The sequence below is a fragment of the Hipposideros armiger genome, unplaced genomic scaffold (genome assembly GCF_001890085.2).
Source record: "Hipposideros armiger isolate ML-2016 unplaced genomic scaffold, ASM189008v1 scaffold_595, whole genome shotgun sequence".
NCBI lineage: Eukaryota > Metazoa > Chordata > Mammalia > Chiroptera > Hipposideridae > Hipposideros > Hipposideros armiger.
In genome coordinates, this window is record NW_017731945.1 from 698472 (window position 1) to 719856 (window position 21385).

At 38.5% G+C, this 21385-nt stretch overlaps 1 protein-coding gene and 1 long non-coding RNA gene across 9 annotated transcripts in view; both read right to left on the reverse strand.

Annotated features, from left to right (window-relative positions):
- The window catches only part of LOC109371855 (uncharacterized), a 25770-nt gene extending 19341 nt beyond the window's left edge, over positions 1-6429 (reverse strand). For 3 of the 5 annotated variants that reach the window (XR_002121949.1, XR_002121947.1, XR_002121948.1), the window contains exons 1-3: positions 5964-6429; positions 5350-5433; positions 167-247 (exon numbers count right to left, since the gene is read on the reverse strand). This is a non-coding gene — a long non-coding RNA (uncharacterized LOC109371855). Of the gene's footprint in view, positions 1-166; positions 248-2216; positions 2291-5349; positions 5434-5963 lie in introns of all 5 variants that reach the window. The other 2 variants (XR_002121946.1, XR_002121945.1) reach the window with 2 other exon arrangements.
- A 3913-nt stretch (positions 6430-10342) lies between these two features.
- Positions 10343-21385, reverse strand: part of BEND6 (BEN domain containing 6) — a 44476-nt gene continuing 33433 nt past the window's right edge. For 3 of the 4 annotated variants that reach the window (XM_019624604.1, XM_019624602.1, XM_019624603.1), the window contains 4 exons: positions 20010-20230; positions 18464-18656; positions 17454-17590; positions 10343-10804 (listed from right to left, as the gene is read on the reverse strand). In XM_019624604.1, the coding sequence (XP_019480149.1) occupies positions 17463-17590; positions 18464-18656; positions 20010-20230 (542 nt within the window). In that variant the 3' untranslated portion in view covers positions 10343-10804; positions 17454-17462. Of the gene's footprint in view, positions 10805-17453; positions 17591-18463; positions 18657-20009; positions 20231-20827; positions 20892-21385 lie in introns of those variants that run through there. The other variant, XM_019624605.1, reaches the window with a different exon arrangement.

Sequence of the window (21385 nt, forward strand, 5' to 3'; positions counted from 1 at the left end):
GCCACTCGGCCGGCCCTATACTTAATTCTTAATAATGGCTATGTTTAAAAATCAGCTCATGAAATTCCTGAAAATTTTAACCATCGGTTCTAGCAAGCCAGTTCAAGCCACCCCTAGCGCACCATTGCAGTTAATGACAGAACTGAAAAAACATAAATATACTCACATCACTACAATAGGTGCTAGGCTTTTCATCATCACCACAGATCACATCAACACATTCAAGAACAGGTCTTGATGGTCCTTCCTAAAAAGGAAGTGAGCAAAAGTACAGTCATGAACAATCATTCAAACCAAACTTGCATTTACAATCTGTGGTTTTTGTTGTTGTTGAAATTAGCAAGAATTCTTCTGAGAAGGAAACCTTGCAGGTGGCACAGAATAATCAGAAACAAAAGCGGCAAAGGAAAAGATTCAGAGTAAATGAATACGTAACAGAAGAAAAACCCCTAAAGAGTCTAAATCTACATAGGTGAATAAAGCCTTGTGGATTCCTCTGGAAATGGGAAATAGTATAGGGATAGTGTTAAACATATACAGATATCATTGTATGGCGTCTTTTATCTGGGATGGTTATCAGTCATCTTAGATATTATATCTAAGCTCAAAATCATGGATTTCTTTGATAGCTCTGCTTCATCCTCCACGTCCTTATACAATCAAACATCAAACACTGAATGTTCTCAGTCTTTCTTTACATACATACTACCGTCAACACAGACTAGGCCTTAGATACCTCAGTTAAAAACCTAGATTTTATTCTATAGGCAAAAAAAATCAGTAAGGGTTGGCCCAGTGGCTCGCTGGTTAAGAGTTGGCTTGGGAGTGCAAGCTCTGAGCAGCAGGGCCACCAGTTTAGATCCCACATGGGCCAGTGACGCTGCATGCTCTACAGCTAAGATGGTGAACAACAGCTCGACCTGGAGCTGGGCTGCCGTGAGTCGCCGGCAACGGCGCAGGCTGCAGCGGGGCTGCATTGGGCTGCCATGAACTACCATGAGTGGCCAGCAGCCAACGTGAGCAGATGGCAGCTGGCGTGAGCTGCCGTTGGCAGCCATACAACGGCTGGCGACTGACTGCCTCAGCCAGGAAGAGCGCAATAATCACAATACCAAGATGGGCCAGTGAAGCGACATCCTGCACAGCTAGACTGAAGAACAAAAGGACAGCAACTTGTCTGTTCCCCTTCCCCGATTCCCCAACACTGTCCCCCTCCCCCAATTCCCCAATAAAATCGTTTAAAAAAAATTCAATAAATAGTGTTGAGATGAGAACATCAGAGCTATTTCAAGATTAACAGAGCATAAAGTGTAGGAAGACTGGTAACAACATAATCAATCCAGACAAATGATAATGTGGTGCTAAAATAGAGTGAGGATTAGAAGAACAATGAGGAAGTACACTCTTCTATATGTATATTCCAATAAAATTTACACTACAGATAAGGAATCCAAACCAGAACACATTAAGTTGTAACATGCTTCTTGATAAAAGATACAAAACATAGAGAGGGGTGGCCAGGTGGCTCAGTTGGTTAGAGCTCAAGCTGTGAGCAATAGGGTTTGTGGTTCAATTCCCAGATGGGCCAGTGAGCTGTACTCTCCACAATTAGATTGAAGACAATGACTTGAGCTGAGCTGCTGCTGAGCTGCCGGTGGGCAGACGGATGGATCAGTTGGTTAGAGCGCGAGCTCTGAGCAACAAGGTTGCTGGTTCAACTCCCGCATGGGATGGTGTGCTGCACCCCCACCCCCAACTAAATTGAAAATGGTGACTGGACTTGGAGCTAAGCTGCGCCCTCCACAACTAAGATTCAAGGACAACAACTTGACTTGGAACTGATGGGTCCTGGGAAAAACACAATGTGCCCCAATAAAGTAAAAAAAAAAAACTTTAGGGGGCCGGCCGAGTGGCTCAGTTGGTTAAGAGCTCGTGCAAGAGTCTGAGCTCTGAGCAACAGCGGTTCGATTCCCGGCCCAAGCTGAGCAGCCGCTGAGCTGTGAACAGGTGGCAGGATGGCTCAGCTTAAAAAAAAAAACTTTACAAAAACAAAACAAACCAACAACAACAACAAAAAAAACACAGAGAAATGAGAAGATCCTGGTGGAGCCCAGAATAAGATAGGGTTAAAGGGGAAAGTAAATTCTGTCTCTGAATGTATTTTAGAATAGAATTAAATTATCATTCTTTAAAGGCAATACAAATATTTTTATTACGTTCTTTCTGGTACAGCTATTCTACAGAGCATATAATTCACTTCTCCTGAAGGCGCTGTCACATCTTCGATCCTCTATTTGGAAAGAAAACAATATAAGAGAGTCTATCAAGCTGGATGTACAAAACTTGGGATGCAATAATACAAAAGATACTCTACATTTAAAACAAAATTTGAACACAAGCTAACATATTAACTCAGTTAGAATTTACAATATAATTATTTATTCCTCAGAGTAATGATTTATACATATTTATTTTTCCAATCTTCATTTTGTATATTCCTTCTGTGTTTCTCAAACAAGGCACACAGATCATAACATGTGTCACTCCTAATTATATTTACACAAAGCACCATCAAGATTTAATGGTGTCCCATTCATTTCTGTCTTTATACCACAGTCAGGAGGAACCAAAATATTTTTTTCCTATAGGCCTGTACAACCTTTTTTTCAAATGCTTTTCAGTACTAAAACAGACACTGTGGCTCTTCAATTTTCATAACTACATCATTTACTTCTCACCGCAGAGGAGGCAAGGTCAGCATACAAACCCTCTTGGTACCCCCAAATTTATAAAAGTTCCAAGTGTCAAGAAAAAAGTACCAAGTGTCAAGAAAAAAGTACCATATGTACTATTAACGGGGAAGAATGACAAGGAAATGATCTTGTAAATAATTTGTATAGAAACCTTACCAGAACAACAAATACCACCATTAACACTTCAATGTTTAGGGAGGAAATTTTATTCAATTTAAAAAACAGCGATTGGGGCCAGCAGAGTGGCTCAGTTGGTTAAGAGCTTGCCCAAGAGTGCGAGCTCTGAGCAACAGGATAACTGGCTCAAATCCCCCATGGGCCAGTGACACTGCACCCGGAACTGAGCTGCTGCTGAGTTTTCAACAGGTGGCAGGATGGCTCAGCTGGTGAGAGCACGTGCTCCTAACAACAAGGCTGCTGGTTGAATGGTGGCCTATGCCCATCCGAACTAAAGACTGAACTCAGCACCTTGAGCTGAGCTGCCGCCCCGTGGCTCAGGGGATAGAACGCGGGCTCTTAACAAGGCTGCAGGTTTGACTCCTGTGCGGGATGGTGGCTACGCCCACCCACAACTATTGGGTTGTTGGAAAAGTCATGACGTATTTTTTCTGTTTTTCATTGGAAAAATGTGTCATGCCTTTTCCAACAACCCAATAATTGAACACAGCACTTGAGCTGAGCGGCATGACTGGACTTGGAGCTGAGCTAACTGCTCCCTCCACAACTAAGATTGAAGGACAATAACTTGGTTGTTCCCCTTCCCCAATTCTCCAATAAAAAAATAAAGAAAATGGAAATTAGGGCCGGCCGAGTGGCGCGATGGTTAAGAACTCGCTTGGGATGCCAGAAGGCCCCGGTTCGGATCCCACATATGAGGGCCAGTGACACTGCCCTCCACAGCTAAGATGCTGAACAACAGCTCAACCTGGAGCTGGGCTGCCATGAGTCGCCGGCGACGGCGTAGGCTACAGTCCCTGTGGCAGTGGATTGCCATGGGCTACCATATGTAGCCAGCAGCCAGCGTGAGCGGCCAGCAGCCGCAGTGAGCGGCCGTCCAGAAGCCGGCAACTGATCTGCCTCGCCTGGGAAGAGCGCAATGATGGTGCCAACTTGGGCCAGTGAAGCAACGTCCTCCACAACTAGACTGAAGAACAAAACGACAGCAACTTGTCTGTTCCCCTTTCACCAATTCCCCAGCACTGTTCCCATCCCCCCAATTCCCCAATAAAAATCTTAAAAAAAAAAAAAAATGGAAATTAAAAAAAAAAAAATTTGATTTACAAGGTTAAATGTAGAGCAACTAAAAAAAACATACATATTAAACAGGCACTCATTTAAAAAAAAACGTAAACACCTATAACAGCAAACCTCAACTCATCACAGAAATCAGAAAATGAGTGGTTTGGGGTAGAAGTGATTGTAGCAAGCTAAATTACCACTTTAAACAGAAGCTTTGTAATACTTTTTAACAGTTTGGGGTGAAAATTACCAAAATGTATCCTAATATCCCCTTTCGTTTTCTAAACCAATGCTTTACAAAGTGTGTTCAGAGATTCATATACCCTGCACTTGTGCCAAAATACAGATTCCTAAGGCCCACTTTCAAATTCTTATTCAATAAGTCTGGAGTGGGGACCAGGAAATCTGCACATTTACATTTACTAATTAATGCTTGAAAACTGTCCCAAAAGGGATCTTCATTATAAACATCAATTGTACCATGTGTAACATCATGACCTCAGAGCTTAGTGACATCTTCAAGCTATCTGCCTTCATGTGATGAAGATACATCTTAGGTTTTGAGTTCTTGGCACCCTTGTTTTCTTTTCTTCTTTTTTTAAAAGATTTTATTGGGGAATCGGGGAAGGGGAACAGACAAGTTGCTGTCCTTTTGTTCTTCAGTCTAGTTGTGGAGGACATGGCTTCACTGGCCCATGTTGCTATTATCATTGCACTCTTCCTGGCTAAGGCAGATCGGTCACGGGCCATTGGATGGCCTCTCATGGCGGCTCATGGCGGCTCATGCTGGCTGCCGGCCACTCACGAAGCCCAGCTCCAGGTGGAGGTGTTGTTCAGCATCTTAGCTGTGGAGGGCAGTGTCACTGGCCCTCATATGGGATCTGAACCGGGGCCCTGCTGCTCAGAGCTCGCACTCCCTTGTGCTCCCAAGCCAACTCTTAACCAACCAGCCACTCGGGCGGCCCCCTTCTTGTTTTTTAGCTCCTTCCTCCTCACTAGCCTTCCCTTCACCCTCATCGGTGGGTCCTCTTTTAGATGATACTCTTGCCCCATTTCAAAACACAGTCTTAAGAGACCAGAACTGTGCATAGATAAGTATAAAATGGCTCTCCATGAAGGCATGAGAAGAGTGATTAAGTGTACAACATGCACTTCAGGCCATGGTCTTTGGGAGGGCTACTGTGGTTGCTCAGAGTCATCTTTGGGTAAATGTGCTAATCCTACGCCCACTCCACGCTGTCCAGTACCTATGGGACATGCATCCGTATTTGTTCAATGATGAACAGGTGGGGTACAGTCTCATAAGGGCTTACCACGCAGGGTCTCTGGGGGAAACCCGAATATCGTTGGTACTTACACTAACAAACTGAATGTCATCTTCATTTTCATCCGTTGTGGACTCAGATGCCTCAGGCCCAGCTGGAGGGGCAGATTCTATTATCTACAAAAATAAGCCAAAACACGCTTATCGTATTACACAGCCACGTTACTCGCAGGAAGAGGTTTTCCCAAAAGGAACGAAAAAGGCACAGCTTTAAAGGAAACCTAACTGAGCACGAGTGCACGCAGCCCGTGGAGTCGGGTCATGCCTCTGCATACGTGGAGCTGGAGGGACCGGACGGCGAAGACGAGTTTCCAGCCCCTCCGAACTCCCCTATCTGCCCAAGGAGAAGGCATGCAGGCTCACGACTGAAGAGCAAGCCTGTCTCAAAATGTCGCTCCCACAGGCAGAGCAGCGGCAACAAGGAACTCCGGAGCCGGTGCAGGGGGCCGGGGGCGGCCGGGCGGCCATTGTTGCTGCTGGCTCCTCGCTCAGACCTGCACCGTTCAGTCCCGAACGCTGGGCTCGGCCCGACACGCTGAGGGGCTCGCCCCGTGGCCGCCGCCGAGCACCAGGCCTCGGCCCCACCGGAACACAAAACCCTTCGCGGTTCGCCCGAGAACGCCGCGGCCCGACGCCCCACTGCTCACCTCGGACCCTGGGTCTCCCATTTCTCCGACGGCCTAACTGACAGCACCGCTGCTCCTGCTGTCCCTGTGGCCGCCGCCGTCACTGCAGTCCGCGCCGCCACCGCCGCCATAGCTACCACCACGACCTCCCTTTCCGCTTCGCGCCGCTGTGACCTGTCCCTGCGTGAGAGTGGACACCGCCGGCGAAAAGAGGTGCATAACCACTTTAGAAGGAGGAGCGGCTAGCTCTTGCCTGTTATCTTCCCGGGTCCCGGTCTTTTTTCCTGCACCGCACAGGATGCTGGGAATTGTAGTTCTCGTTGGTCCCCAAACCGTTCCGCATCTCAGACTTTTTTGCTTCGTTTGTGTGCTGGAACTTCTCTGCTGGACTCCCAGAACCCTCAGAGATACTCTCATCAATGGGTGGTTGTAGAAATGGATGCTTTTGTTGTGAGATGATAGAAAACTCTTATTCTGCCATCTAGCTGACCCAACAGCTGAAAATACAATTGATTTTTGTATATTGATTTTGTATCTTGTAACTTTGCTGAACTCACTTATTCTTTTTAAACTTTTTAAAGTTTCCATTATATCTACTACATAGACAAACCTGTCATCTCTGAATAAAGGCAGTTTTTATTATTCTTTTCCAGTCTGGATGCCTTTTATTGCTTTTCTTGGCTTACTGCACTAGCTAGAAGCTCCAAAACAATCTTGAATATATATGCTAAGAATGAACATTCTTGACTTGTTTCTGTTTTTAGAGGGAAAGCATTCAGCTTTTCATCAGTAAGTATGATGTTAGCTGTAGATTTCTCATGGAGGTCCTTTACTGGCTTGAGGAAATTTCCTTCAATCCCTAATTTTTTAAGAGGTGTTTTTTTGTTTTTTGTTTTTGTATTTTTGTGCTTGTGTGTTTGTGTGTGGTTTTTTTTTTTTTTTTTTTTAGCTGAGCCATCCTGCTACCTGTTGGCAGCTCAGCGGCTGCTCAGCTCGGGCTGGACTCGAACCACTGTTNTGCTCAGAGCTCAAACTCTTGAGCGAGCTCTTAACCAACTGAGCCACTCGGCCGGCCCTGTGTTTGTGTGTTTTTAAAACAGGAATAAACAGGCTCTCTAGCTGATCGTCCAGGGATATACTTATCATATATTGTATATATATTTCCCAGAATTAAAGTAATATAAAATTTTTGTATAAAATGAACATTATATATATATACTTTCTATGTAATAACTATTATAAATATACTTTATATATACTATATTCTATATGTATTATATTTCCCAGAATTAAAGGCTACAATTATCCAGATTAAAAGAGTTCATCATGTATCCACACAATGAATGAAAAGGAATACACAAACAGGGCATATTTTCCTCAAATTCTAGTATATAAGGGGAAGAGAAGAACAAAAGAGCCTCAGTAAGGATAGGGAAACATATTCTGAATAATATAATGAAAATTAAAATTACATTAGTCTCTTGATAGCAAGTGGTTGGCAGATGTAGCACATAAAAACAGGACAGCCAGTTAAATTTGAATTTAAAGATGAGTATTTACTGTAAGTATATCCCAAATATCAAAAGAGATGTACTTATACTAAAAAAATTGTTCATCTGATTCAAATTTAACTGGGCATCCTGTATTTCACCCCGCAATCCAGCAATACTGGATGCAACTCTCCAGTAAGAACATGCAAGTAATCTTACTTACCTTTGTTTTATCAAAGAAATAAAAAAAAATCAACAAGGGGAAATAAAACAGCAACAAGAAAACACCTTGCCCTGCTATTTTTAGGGAAATAGGCAACCCATAAAATCTGCAGAATCCAAAAACTTAAAAGTTCTTAAAAAAAAGTTAAATTGAGAAAAAAATACAAAGGTAGTGTCAAGGTGCCCCATGAGTGGCAGATCCTAGAAAGTACCAGCAAAAGTATAGCTCCTGAAAAGGAGGAACTCATCCAAAAATGTAAAATCTATACCCTATAAATCTAACAACTGGGCGGGGGGGAGGTGGTAGGCTGAACTTCAGCAGAAGTGATGCAGAGACAAAAGGCACAGGAAGAATCTAGGAGGCTCCTAGCTCCAGATCTCAGAAAGATCCAACAAAATCATACTCCCTGAAGGTGAAGGGCTCATCCGGAAGGGCAGGGGCTCTGTCCTCTGTTTGTTGGTGCCAGGGAAGGACCTGGGGATGCAGGGCTGGTGACAGAAATCCTTCCAGACTCCGCTTAGGTCACAGAACCAGAGGGAGCAGGGCTACACAAAAAATTTCTCAGAGGATTCATACTGGTCAGAATCAGTGGTCTCTCTGACAGTAAAGAAAGGTTTGAAAGGTTTGAAGCCTAGAAAGGAACGCTGGCCTCTCCCACCATTCATGAACCCATGTGAAAATAGCTGGACCAGAAAAAACCATGTCATTAAAAAATGTGTTCAAGAAAGTCTATGGCACAGCATCAGAAGATCTTGTAAGTAAAAACACGAAAAAGAGCTGCAAAATTGACAAATGCATGAAAGACATTCACAGAAAAATGCTGTCACAGAACAGATGAAAATGCTGATCACACACATCCACCATGGGGTAAAAATCTTAACAAACTACCATCTCTATGTAGGAAGACACAGAACACACATACTGGAACTCATACATTAGTAAATTTTTCTTTGACACTTTGCTGCACTTATTGTAGACTGAGAAAGTCCTTCCCCTACAGGGAATATAAAAATATTCATGTTTTCAAAATCTTAGTTCAATTTTTACTTTTTATTAATCTGAAATTCTTTATAAAATATGGTTTGAAGTAGGAATATCTTATTTTTCATTCATCAATTGTCTCAGTATTATTTATTGAATAAACCTTCCTTTTCCTATTATTAAAGGTTCTATTTTAATCATATTCTAAATTCTTGTATATATTATATATCTCCATTAGTTTTCTTAATTTGTAACTCATTTAGATCCAATCTATGAAGCTGAATTAAAAACAATACATCTATTATCTAAAAAAATATCAACATATCACAAAATACTTTAAGGAAGGACCATAGACATTCCAGTTGAATCATAGTTATATTTTGTAAAGGAAATTTTATTTACATTTAGTAGGAAAAACTTATATTACAAAGTATTGTTTTAAAGGAAATAACATTTTAGTAAGATTATCCTTTTTCAATAAAAATATAAGCACCCTGGACATTGTGTATATATCCTATTGTACATAGAATGGAAGTTGACCGTGGCTATTGTCCATATATCCTACAAAACATGGCTGTTTAGAAGATAAAGAAACCAGAGTCACTTAGCCCAATTACAATGGTAACACCTCAGTGGGTGGATAAAGAAGCCATCACCCTAGAAAAGGATTTTCCCCCTGGATTTTATACATTAATAAGAAACAAGCAAATACTTTTAATTTTTTTCAATGGGATTTATTTGTAGTTAAGTAAAAGTAGCAAATGTTAACATAAGTTATTTCCTTAAGAATATGCATTTGGTACAACCACATTGTTATCAAACAACATTTATGGAATATTCCCTGGGTCCATAGTACTGAACTTTTTATTATGTGCATCCTCTTTTCCAAGTTTAAACATAGCCTTGTGCACAGAAGAAACATGGTGTGGCAGTGCGGAGTTGTCCCATGTGACAACCTGACATCAAGGAGAAGCCTCTTGATGAAGAATGTTTTATGTTTCATTCACTTACAAAATGGCATTTTTCTTTTTTGTGTGATTATCAACCCCATATGATTTTGTTTTCATTGATTTTTTTCTTCTGATACTCTGAAAACAATCAGTGAAAACTAAGCAGCGTAGCAATATAACCAACCAAACACATGGGACATTATACCTTATATAGCATGTTTTAGATGATACTGATGTTTTATATTACATATCGGTATTTATACATTGGGCAATAAAAAGTTAGAAGCATATAAACAAACATAAAAAAGGTTTGTTTGAAAGTGGCTACATTGTTTTAACAATCACAAAAACCTGGGTTTATTTCCTTTTCAGGAATACCGTAGAATAATACTATTTTAAAATAGGAAGGTCTTGCTGCTCTCGTTTTTTTTATTTCTATCTATCTTATACATTTTAAGTAACAGAATTATCCTGTAACTTTATTGCTGAAGCATTATTACTTGGTCAGAAATGATTGCCAGATTTTAGGCTGACTTTGCAGCTCTCATTCACGTGTGTGAACATTGATTATTTCACTGTATTTTTCCACACATGTGCTTATGTTAAAGATCCAAAAACCAAAAGGGTATCATTGGTAATAACAAATGGAGGGGTGACTGGTTAGCTTGGTTAGAGTGCGGTGCTGATAACACCAAAGTTGCAGGTTCAATCCCCACATGGGCCACTGTGAGCTGTGCCCTCCTTAAAAGACTCAGCTATGCCATTGTAGCATGAAAGCAATGTGTAACCAATGACCATAGCTGTTCCCCAATAAAATTAGAGGAAAAAAAAGTGCAGCAATTGATTAAGACAATGACAAATCTTAGGGGTTGAAGTTTTTGTTGTTATAAGAGTTCTGACTATCCTGTTAAGTTAACTGTACAGAGAAGCATTTTGGGATGAAAAAATGCATAGTTCCAAGAAACTATAATGCATGCTTATTTGACTGCTAGAAATTCTCTAGTTTGATGCATCGTGGCTACCTAGGGTGGAGTTGACATGCAGCTGCTTCAGCAAGCTTGTTGTTCCATCAGGAGAGCCTGCGATGTCACAGATGTCCCCTAGCCTGTCACTGCACATGTCTGTCTGTGCTCACTGCCAGGGAGGTTGCAGATTCTCCGACAAAATCCAATGTTAGATTTAGAACCGGAGGTGCTTTGTTTCAGATACCTATGGTACCTATAAAAAAGCAAATTTCAAAAAATAGAACAAATTTATTTTAGAATTCTTACAGTATTTTTAACTGTGGTATGAGTTGTTATTTTTGTGTCTACTACAAATTTTTGTTTAAAAACAAATTGTTAATAAGAACTATTCTTATTAAGGTGACTTAAGAATTCTTTTATGATCTAGTCAGAGGAATTCCAGCATAAATAACAGTTAAAATATCATATATATATATATATATATATCAAATAATTTAATAAAAATTTTTATTAGGTAAAATGCATAACATACAAAGTAAAATGAACCATCCCCACATACCCATCAACCATCTTTAAAAATTATCAACAATTCTGTTCATCATTCTTCAGAAACCTTAACTGATGGTTTAAATATCAGGCAATTTTCCAAATCTGCTTTACCTCTTTCAAAACTCAAGAAAATCAAATGAGCTGGGTCAGAGGCAGAATTATAATAAAGCTAATAACCCTTACTTGCATAGGTACCTTCCAAAAAAGAGGTCTTAGTAATATCTTTACATGTTTATATATTTTTGTTAAATTTACTAAAGTTAATTATTTCAACCATAACTAGTTAAGACCACTGTCTCATGGCATTTCAGCTGCCTTTCAGTCATATTTCTCCTCTGATTACAACCATGGAGTGGCCATGGGCATTCCTGAGATTTTAATAAGGATTCACTGGGATGTCGTTTTGCACTTTGCAAATCTCTTCCATGTATAGTTACATTATTGCTGGTCATTCCAGTTTGCAATGTCTTCTAGGACTACCATGAATATGGCAAATTCAAAGGATATTTAAGAGCACTCACTCCATAGAAAACTTGAAATGCTCTGACATCTTATAGCTCAGCTATCTCAAAGAGGTTTCCCAAATTTAACAAGAATCCTAAAAATTACATGGTTAGTAAAGGGTTGAGAATTTGAAAGAAACCTTTGTAAACTGTCAAAAAGAAAAAAAAGCAATTTTCCATCAACTATGCTAGAAGATAGTCTAAATGATCTATTCTTTCTATTGAAAAGGCTATTACAAAATTGTTGTCAAATGAAGAGGCAGCCAATAAGTATGCAACTCTAAGAACGTAGGATAAAAGTATTATACAGATGCTAATAAAATATTATGTAATTTCCTCTACATGATGTGAAGTTGAGATATTTGTTAACTTTTAAACATTACGTAGTTTTAATAATTTATCCCAAATTAATATACAGAGTTGTAACTGATTATGTAGTCATAATTTTATGTTTCTTTTCTTAAACAGAGCTATCCAAATTCTATAAGCTTCAGGTTCCACCAATCCTGGATCCACCACTGAGGTAGGTATTATTATTATCCATGTTTAAATTAAAATTCAGAGAGGTCCAATGACTTTCCAAAGGCTACACATGTATTAAGAGGTAGAACAGGCTTCAAAACTAGACTTTCTAATCCTAAAATATTTACTTTTATATGTCAACTAGGGTAGGCTATGGTACCCAGTTGTTCGGTCAAACATCAGTCTAAACATATATGTGCAGGTATTTTTAAGGTGCGATTAACATTTAAATCAGTACATTTTCAGTAAAGCAGATTACCCTCCATAATGTGGGTGGGCCTCATCCAATCAGCTGAAGGCCTTAAAAGCAATAACTGAGGTCCTCTGAGGAAGGAGGAATTCTGTTTCCAGATTACTCAAGACTTTAATGCCAACTCTTCCCTAGGTTGCCAGCCTGCTAGCCTGCCCTGTGAACTTCAGACTTTCCAGTTCCCATAATTGTGTGTGTCAATTTCTTAAAATAAATGTCTTATATGTACATCCTATTGCTTCTGTGTCTCTGGAGAACCATGACTAATGCAATAAGAAATACAAAGAACTATATGCTAGTGTTGGCTCTCATGTAGTTACGAATCATGTGACCTTGTCAGGGCACTTAACCTCTTTAGGCTTTAGTATCATTATCTCCAAAATAAGGAAATCATTTCAGACCAGAATTTTCCAACCTTGGCCCAATTGACATTTTTGACTGGGTAATTGTTTGTTGTGGGGGGCTGTCCTAAATATTGTAGGAAGTTTAGCAACATTCCTGGCTTCCCTCTACTAGATGCCAGTAGTATCACCCAGTTGTTAACAATCAAAAACATCTCCAGGGCCGGCCGAGTGGCACGTTGGTTAAGAGCTGGCTTGGGACGCCAGAGGGCCCCAGTTCGGATCTCACATATGAGGGCCAGTGACACTGCCCTCTACAGCTAAGATGCTGAACAACAGCGCAACCTGGAGCTGGGCTGCCTTGAGTCGCCAGCGACATGGGCTGCAGCCCCTGCTGCAGTGGGTTGCCATGGGCTACCGTGTGTAGCCAGCAGCCAGCGTGAGCGGCCAGCAGCCGCAGTGAGCGGCCGTCCAGAAGCCGGCGACTGATCTGCCTTGACCGGGAAGAGCGCAATGATGGTGCCAACTTGGGCCAGTGAAGCAACATCCTCCACAACTAGACTGAAGAACAAAAGGACAGCAACTTGTCTGTTCCCCTGCCCCCAATTCCCCAGCGCTGTTCCCCTCTCCCAATTCCCCAATAAAAACCTTTAAAAAAAAAACAAAAAACATCTCCAGACATTTTCAAATATCCTCCAGTTGAGGGGCAGGGGACAAAATCCCTCCCAACCCATTTGAACACTGCTTTATTAGATCATCTTTAAGTTATAATATAGGCATATGTAATATTATAGTAGAGATTACATATACTGAGGCAGCTTTGGAAAGTTCTGGGGAAAGCTGTTTGACCACTTAGTGGCATGTTATTGAGGTGATATTTTAATATTTGGTAATTCTTATAAATATAATATTCTTCAGCACTTATAAGAAAGAAGCAAAAAATGGAGAAAGGTCAGAAATATTGGCAACATCAAGCTCTTGGCAAAGTGCGAGCTGCAGGCAGCTTAAGGGCAGTGAAAAATAATGTAAACGGAGTCACTTCAAAGTGGAATCGGAGCTGCCATCCCAGAGGAAGTGCCTTTGTATGTTTTATTCCTCAACCCCCTGGGATATTAAAACAGGGCAAAATAATCTTTGGACTGAACCTAAAGCAGCCGTTATCCAAAACAACTGTTTGCAAAGATAATAAGAAAACAGGTGTTATGACTACCAGACAGAAAATTAGAAACATTCTTTAGAATTAGCATCACTGTCTTACTTCTCTGTACAATAGTAATTCCTTCCTTCTATTCAGGTAATTTTCTCATGAGCACCCCTTACCTTTGCCTCCTAATTGGAACACTATTTGGGTTTCTGTCTGAATCAGTGCTTCTTGAATAGCTGTTCTTTTAGAACTCAAATAAATGCTTGTTGCCTCTCACTTAGGCCTTTTAGTTTTAGGTTAACAGCAGCAAAGGAGTGAGAGAGAATAGATGAAAAAGGGGGAAGGATGGACTTTAGCATTTATCCTCAAATAAATTAGCTGGGAAATGAGTTTTTTGGATTTTTTTCAAATCCAAGCCACCAGTGGCAACGCTGAGCTCAGTAGTGGGTGGAGATCACAGTCTGCCACAGGGCACATGGGTGGGGGTGGCTAGGCTTCTTGGATGTATAGAAATTCATATAAATCTATGTGATTTTTCAATTCATATTGCCTTGCTAATATTAATGTAAGGAAAGTTATTTTTCCAAAGAATACATTGCGGTGGGGGGAAGATTGAGGAGGGGTATGGTTTGCCTCAATAAGTGTAGTCACCTTTAGGCTCCCATTAGTTAAATGATCGGAAAAAAAAAATCAGCAGCATTCCACTAGATGGTGCTATATCTGACCAATTCATCAAGCACGGATAAATTACGTTTTATATGACCCTGTCCTTCCCAGCATATTTTCTCAGTCCTTTTGAAATAATTTTGATTCAGCTATACTTCAAATGAAAGATACCTGTCAATTAAAAAAACTTATTTTCCACTCAGAACATACTTCTGACACCTTGTTAATCTCTACCTGTGTTTCAAAAATACATGCATTTCTGTTCCAAGCAATTGGGCAACAAAGCAAGGCTTAGTCTCGGAATGCACAAGAATATACTGTGTTCATAGCAAAAGACTTGTTCCTTTTACAAATTTTAATTAATGCCATAGCCAGGTGAATTAATAATACTACTACTGGCAAGTACGAGAAAAACTAATACAAAAACCTTTTAACTTTAATTTCTTCAATGCTCTGCGGACTGATATTGTCAGAGATGAGTTTTGTGTTTACCCTTGGCAGCCTGAGATATTAAAAAGGCAGGAGTTAGGATATTAAAATGCTACGCAGAGCTCTGAAATACAATAACGTGCTACAAAAGATAGCTCTATGACTTGGCATGGCAGTTAGAAAGGGAACTTGGCCATTCTACACCAGGGTAACAGGTAGACTCACATCAAAAAGAGAATTCTAAGGGCTCATTTAAGCAATTATTTTCTAAATGGGAAGTTGTAAGATTCACAATCTCCTGAAAATTTTAATCACTTGGGGAGAAATAGATTACAAATACACTTATCTTTTATAAATCTTCATGTCAATCTACCAGTATATAGGAGCCAAGGGAAAGAATCCCTCTGCAGTTGTTAAAAGTAGTATTGTTTGTTTGTTTTTAAGGAAGAGAGAATATTGTTGACCCTCATCAGTAGCCTTACTTGAATAGCAAAATAGTAAGGGACCCTCAGGGAGGATGGGGCGGGAGTCAGCAATGGGTGGAGGGTGGGTGGGGGAAATTACTGCATTACAGGCAATTCCATATCCCATTTAGAATATGATCAGAAGAAAAAGACAAGTAAAACAGTCTCAAAGTGACTAGAGTTGGGTGGAGAACAGGCGAAGTGGAAGTTAAAGATAGAAGTGAAAAAAAAAAAAAAGGATGAAAACCCTGCCCTCATATGTTTAGCATATACCTCTATTTATCAATTAAAATATTAATAACCCAATAATGCATATTTTTCACATATTTTACATCAAAATAATGCAGAGGAAGGATGAGCACAAGCGAAACAGCCAGGCCACAGGGCTGCTAAAGCAAACACAAAATTCCACTTCACAGTTTTCCTAGGGTAGGGCCTGACTCCAAAGCGTATTTCCTTCAGAACTCACAAAAAACAAATAATTCTTTTTCTCTGTATAATACAAATAACTTGGTAAAAATTCTTATCAAATAAACTATAACAACTATATAAAGATTTAAAGACAATTAGAAGCAGAAGAAGGATGGTGGGGCGACTCCTTAATACTTCCAGCCAGTAGTTTGTATATAGGTCAAACCACTGTTTTCGAGTTTTAAGTTCAGTCCCAGTGAGGTACCTCAGAGGTTTCCCACGGGTCTGCATCGCTCCTATTCTAGAGAAGCACTTCCTAAATTGTCATTTGTTCCTCCTTTGGTTCTTTCTACCCTTACCTACAACTTAACACATGTTCTGTGAAGAAAAAAAAAAAGTTTCTCAGTAAAACATATTTGGAAAACACAACATGCTACATATCGCCTTCTTAGAGATTTCTGGTACACAGGGCACATTAAAGGGTATCGAAATATCTGAGGGGTTCTGGGAAAGGAAAATCTGTGTAACTGAACTCATATCCCAAATTTATTTTATTTATTTTTTGTATTTCATTGTTTTTATCTTTTATTATTTTTCAATTTCTCAATTACATTTGACATTCAATATTATTTTATATTAGTTTCAGATGTACAGGATACTGGTTAGACATCTATATAATTTATCAAGTGATCCCCCTGATTAGTCTAGTACCCACCTGGCACTATACATAGTTATTACAATATTATTGACTATATTGCCTATGCTGTGCTTTACATCCCCATGACAATTTTGTAATATTTTTAATTTTTTAAAGGTTTTTATTTAAATATAACTAACACACAATATTATATTAGTTTCAGGTGTATACCATCATTGTCCAACACTTATATATCTAAGGAAGTGATCACTGTAATAAGTCCAGCAACCATCTGACACCTGTGCTATCAGAATATTATTGACTTTATTCCCTATGCTGTACATTACATCCCCATGAGTTATTTGTTTTATACGTGGAAATTTGGAACTCTTATTCCCCTTCACCTTTCCCCTCCGCCTTTTAAAAAATTTTCCAATTATAGTTGACATTCAATATTATTTTATATTAGTTTCAGGTGTACAGCATAGTAGTTAGACATTTACATAATTTACAAAGTGATCCACCTGACTAGTCTAGTACCCACCTGGCACTATACATAGTTTTTACCATATTATTGACTATATTCCTTATGCTATACTTTACATCCCCCTGACTATTTCATAACTACCAATTTGTACTTAATCCCTTCACCTTTTTCATCGTGCTTCCACTCCCCCTCCCATCTGGCAACCATCAGCTTTTTCCTTGCATCTATGAGTCTGTTTCTGTTTTACTTCTTTGTTTTGTTCTTTGGATTCCACATATAAGTGAGGTTATATAGTATTTGTCTTTCTCTGTCTGACTTATTTCATTTAGCATAATATCTTCCCCTTCCCTGTCCCCACCTTCACTCCCAGGAATACCTATTAGCATTTTACAGGCCACTGGTATTCTCTAGTAGAGTGTTCAGAAAATGCTATTCCAGGGATAAAAGTATTACATCTTTTTGCCACTTTGAAAGGATTGTGAAGATTTAAAAGACTTACCAAAAGGATCTACTTAATATCCTGAGAGTTCATATTTTTGCTTAAATTTGGCTTCTTGGTACAGTTGTTTAGCTTTTGCCCTATCATTCTCCTGATTGAAACATCATCTGAGTTGGGAAATAACTGCTTTGTGATTCCTGTAAAAAACACAATAATAACACATAAAAACACTTTATTAAGCCTTTGCATCTTAAGGTAGGAACTGAGATAAAACATCAAGCAATCCACATTATAATTTTGTCTCCATTTTGCAAAAGCAACCCAAACACACAAAAGATATTTAAATAGATGAGTATATAAACAGGTTTTATAAAGCAAAGTAAAAGATAATGAAGGTCTATATTATAAACTGAGAGCATACATATTTGTCTTCCTATAGTACCACTCAATTTTAACCTTGCTACTTACCCTGAACTCTAAGTCCCCTTGCTCCAAAATGTTGGGAATTTAATTTTATGCATCCCAACATCAGTTGAAACAACTAGAGTCTGACTGACCCTTTTCCAAGTAAGAAATTACATACTATTAAAACATAGAGAGCTGGGATTCCGCGATTCCCTAAATTTGTTGGATATTTGCAAGAAAAAAATTATCTGATAATCTAGATTATTACATTTAAAGAGATTCATTAATTTAAAAACTGTAAACAGGATAGTCAAATTAACTTCTATTTTTCTAGAATAAAAGATAAGGGATAGAACCAAGATAAGACAGAAAAACAAAACTGACATCATGTTTGAAAGGATTTTGAAAATTTATTTTTCTAACGCTACGAATTTAATGAATCCAACCTTTTCAGTGATATAAAATTTATTTTTAATTTAATAACTGCTTTTAATGTAAAGGTTTGCTACACAAGTTCCCATATTTAACAAGGTGTAAACTAGTCTGAGATTTTTCTTTCATAGAAAAATAAACTTGAAGAAGAAAGACCATGAAAGAAAAATTTAAACCTTGAATGGTAAACTATTTCAAATTCATGTGACAGTAAAATGCAATCATATTATCACCTATGATTTCTTGAACTTCATTCTGATTCATAGCTGGCTTTACAGCTTTGTCCCTCGAAGTAGAGGATTTTGCACCCGTCAGGCTGTGTGTGGCCATGTATTCATTTGTGTAAAGTACTTGCATTAAATCATTAATAAACTTCTGAGGCTTGCTCTTGTTACAACGGGCAATCTGCCATTTTTCAATCTTGAACTAAAAAATAATAAATGAAATTAAAAAAAAAAAAAAAGAAAGTAATACCTGGAGAAATATACTTTTAATTAAGACATGCCAGAAAACAAAATCAACATACTTTAAAATGAGGTATTATACTTTTAATATATATTTTACATTTCAGGAGTTAGAGTTAAATGTTATCTTTGAGATCATTCCTCATATCTGTGAACCAGAGTATATACAAATTCTTGTCATGGAATCTGGATTTGGTGCTTGAAGGATTAGTTCCCTTCTCAACACTTCCTAACTAAGTGCAGTAGGTAGAACAATGATCCACTGAAGATATCCACATCCTACTTCCTGGGTCTTGGGAATATGTTGCCTTATATGGTAAAAATGACATTGTAGGTGTGATTAAAGTTAAGGATCTTGAGATGGGGAGATTATCCTGGATTATGCAGGTGGGCCCAAACTAATCATAGGAGCCCTGAGATGCAGAAGAGGGAGACAGAAGAATGGATCAGAAAAAAGAGACAGAGGAGAAATTTGAAGAGTAAGAGGGATTTTGTTTGCATGCCTGGCTTTGAGGATGGTGGGAGTGGGCCTCCAGCCAAGGAATGTAGTTGCCTCAAGAAGCAGGAATGGCCTTCAAGTTTATAGTCAGCAAGAAAACGGGGACCTCAGTTCTACAATCAAAAGAAACTGAATTCTACAACAACCCGAATGAACAGGAAACAGATTTTTCTACAGAACTTCCAGAAAGGAGTGCACCTGCCAACAGCTTGAAGTTACCATACTTCTGACCTACAGGACTCTGAGAAAGTACATTTGCATTATTATCAGTCACTGATATTGTGGTAGTCTATTATACAGCAAAAGGAAATTACACTAAGATTCAAATATTCTGAATGTTAGCTTTTTAGTGTTTAATGATAGCTCCTGGAGGCATATTTTTCAAGACTAATACCTGAGTCTAACAAAACGCTTGCCTTTTTAGCTTGTTTCTTAATTAAGAGAAACTGGGAAAGTAGAAAAAGAATTGTGTCCAGCTGACACGCAGAGGCTGAAATTTACCTTCTCTCAATGATAGAATTTTACCCCTTAGCGCATAGTTATACTTCTGACAGTGGATTAAGAATTTTCTAGTTTAAAACTTCATCATTGTTCACAATTTGACTTTAGTTTTTTTTAGCTGGATATTGGTTTCACAAATATTAATTTATTGTGGAAAAAAAAAAGAAAAACTATTTAAAGCAATTGGAATGTTATGGTTGTGTTCCTAAAGTTACCTAAAGTTATCCGATGGAACAATGGTCATTTTGTACTCTTATGTTAATTTTTGTATTTAACTGTATCCCAGTGAAAGATAGGACACGTATTCCAACTGACCTGCTTCTCCTCAGTCTGATGCTCTTCTTCAGCTCTCAAGGAAACCGGTGAACTGGAATTAGAATCAGAATTACTGCACATTGAGGCAAAAGATTCTGGTGAGGAGTTGTTGGTTGCTCTCCAGAGGGTGGATGCAGGTGTAGACATGGTCCCTCCACCCTTGAGGACGGCCTCTGCCATACCAACCAATTCTTCAAACTGGGTAACTGCCTGTGGTAACACTAGAATGGCAAGAAAAAGTAACGCTTTAGAAATACTTTTAATAATGGGCATATATATATATATTTAAAAAATTTTTTTTAATTGGGTAGATAGGCATAGAAATATGTGGAACAAATTGTTAACATTTGTTACCTTTGAAAAATGGTTGTAGAGTGGTTCGAACATATTTACTTTTTATTATTAAATAATTAATAATTGCTTAATAAAAAATCAATTTTAAAACATTTGGTGATTGCATTTAACTGTATATGTATTGCATCGTAACTAAAATCAATGTTTTAATAAGTTGATTCTTTTTTCTAACTGCTAATAGTAGTGTTTGAAGGTATTTAATATCTTCATTGTAGACATTACTGATTCTATTATCAATCACCTTCCAGATACTCCAGCTTAAATGACAAGATAAAATTAACCATTTCGCATATATTGAATAAATTTTCTATGAACTTTGTGTGTGGTTTGCCAGGGAGTCAAATTTTATCAAATTAATAAAAAGTCATTGTCACAATTCAAACCTATGTTTTCACATACTAAAGATGAATTTTAGTAGTCAACTGTATGTTCTCTTTGTTCCTTTTTTTTAAATGGAAACTTACACATTCAAAGGTTTCATGCCTCCATGTAAAATGGTCTTCTCTGGTGTTATATTTAGTTTGTTTCCTAAGGACAAATAACATGTTGTTGGAGTTGGAAGTCACCTTAAACCCTATCTAATGGAACTCTTCACTCTGTGGTTGAGGGTACTGCCTACTGGAGAGGCAAAAAGACTCTGAAACGTTTTTGTACTTACCTTAAGCATATTATTGAACTATAACCTTTGGAATAATACTTGATTCGAGAGCTGAAAATCACGTATATTGATGACATGTCCAAATCAATACATCTGGTACTATATTAGTAGATAAAGATGAAAATCTACTAAAGAAAATCTTATTTTATATTATTTCAATTAATATTTACTAAGCATCTCTCATGTGCCAGACACTTATTTAATTAGCGATTATTTATTGAGCCTTTAATACTATTAAGCACTTATCTACGTAGCTTTTACTCTGTGCCAGGCACTATTCTGGTGACTTGACTCATGTTCATTAATTTAACCCTCATTTTTACTCTTTGAAATAGGTATTATCTTCATCCCCAATTTAGAGAGA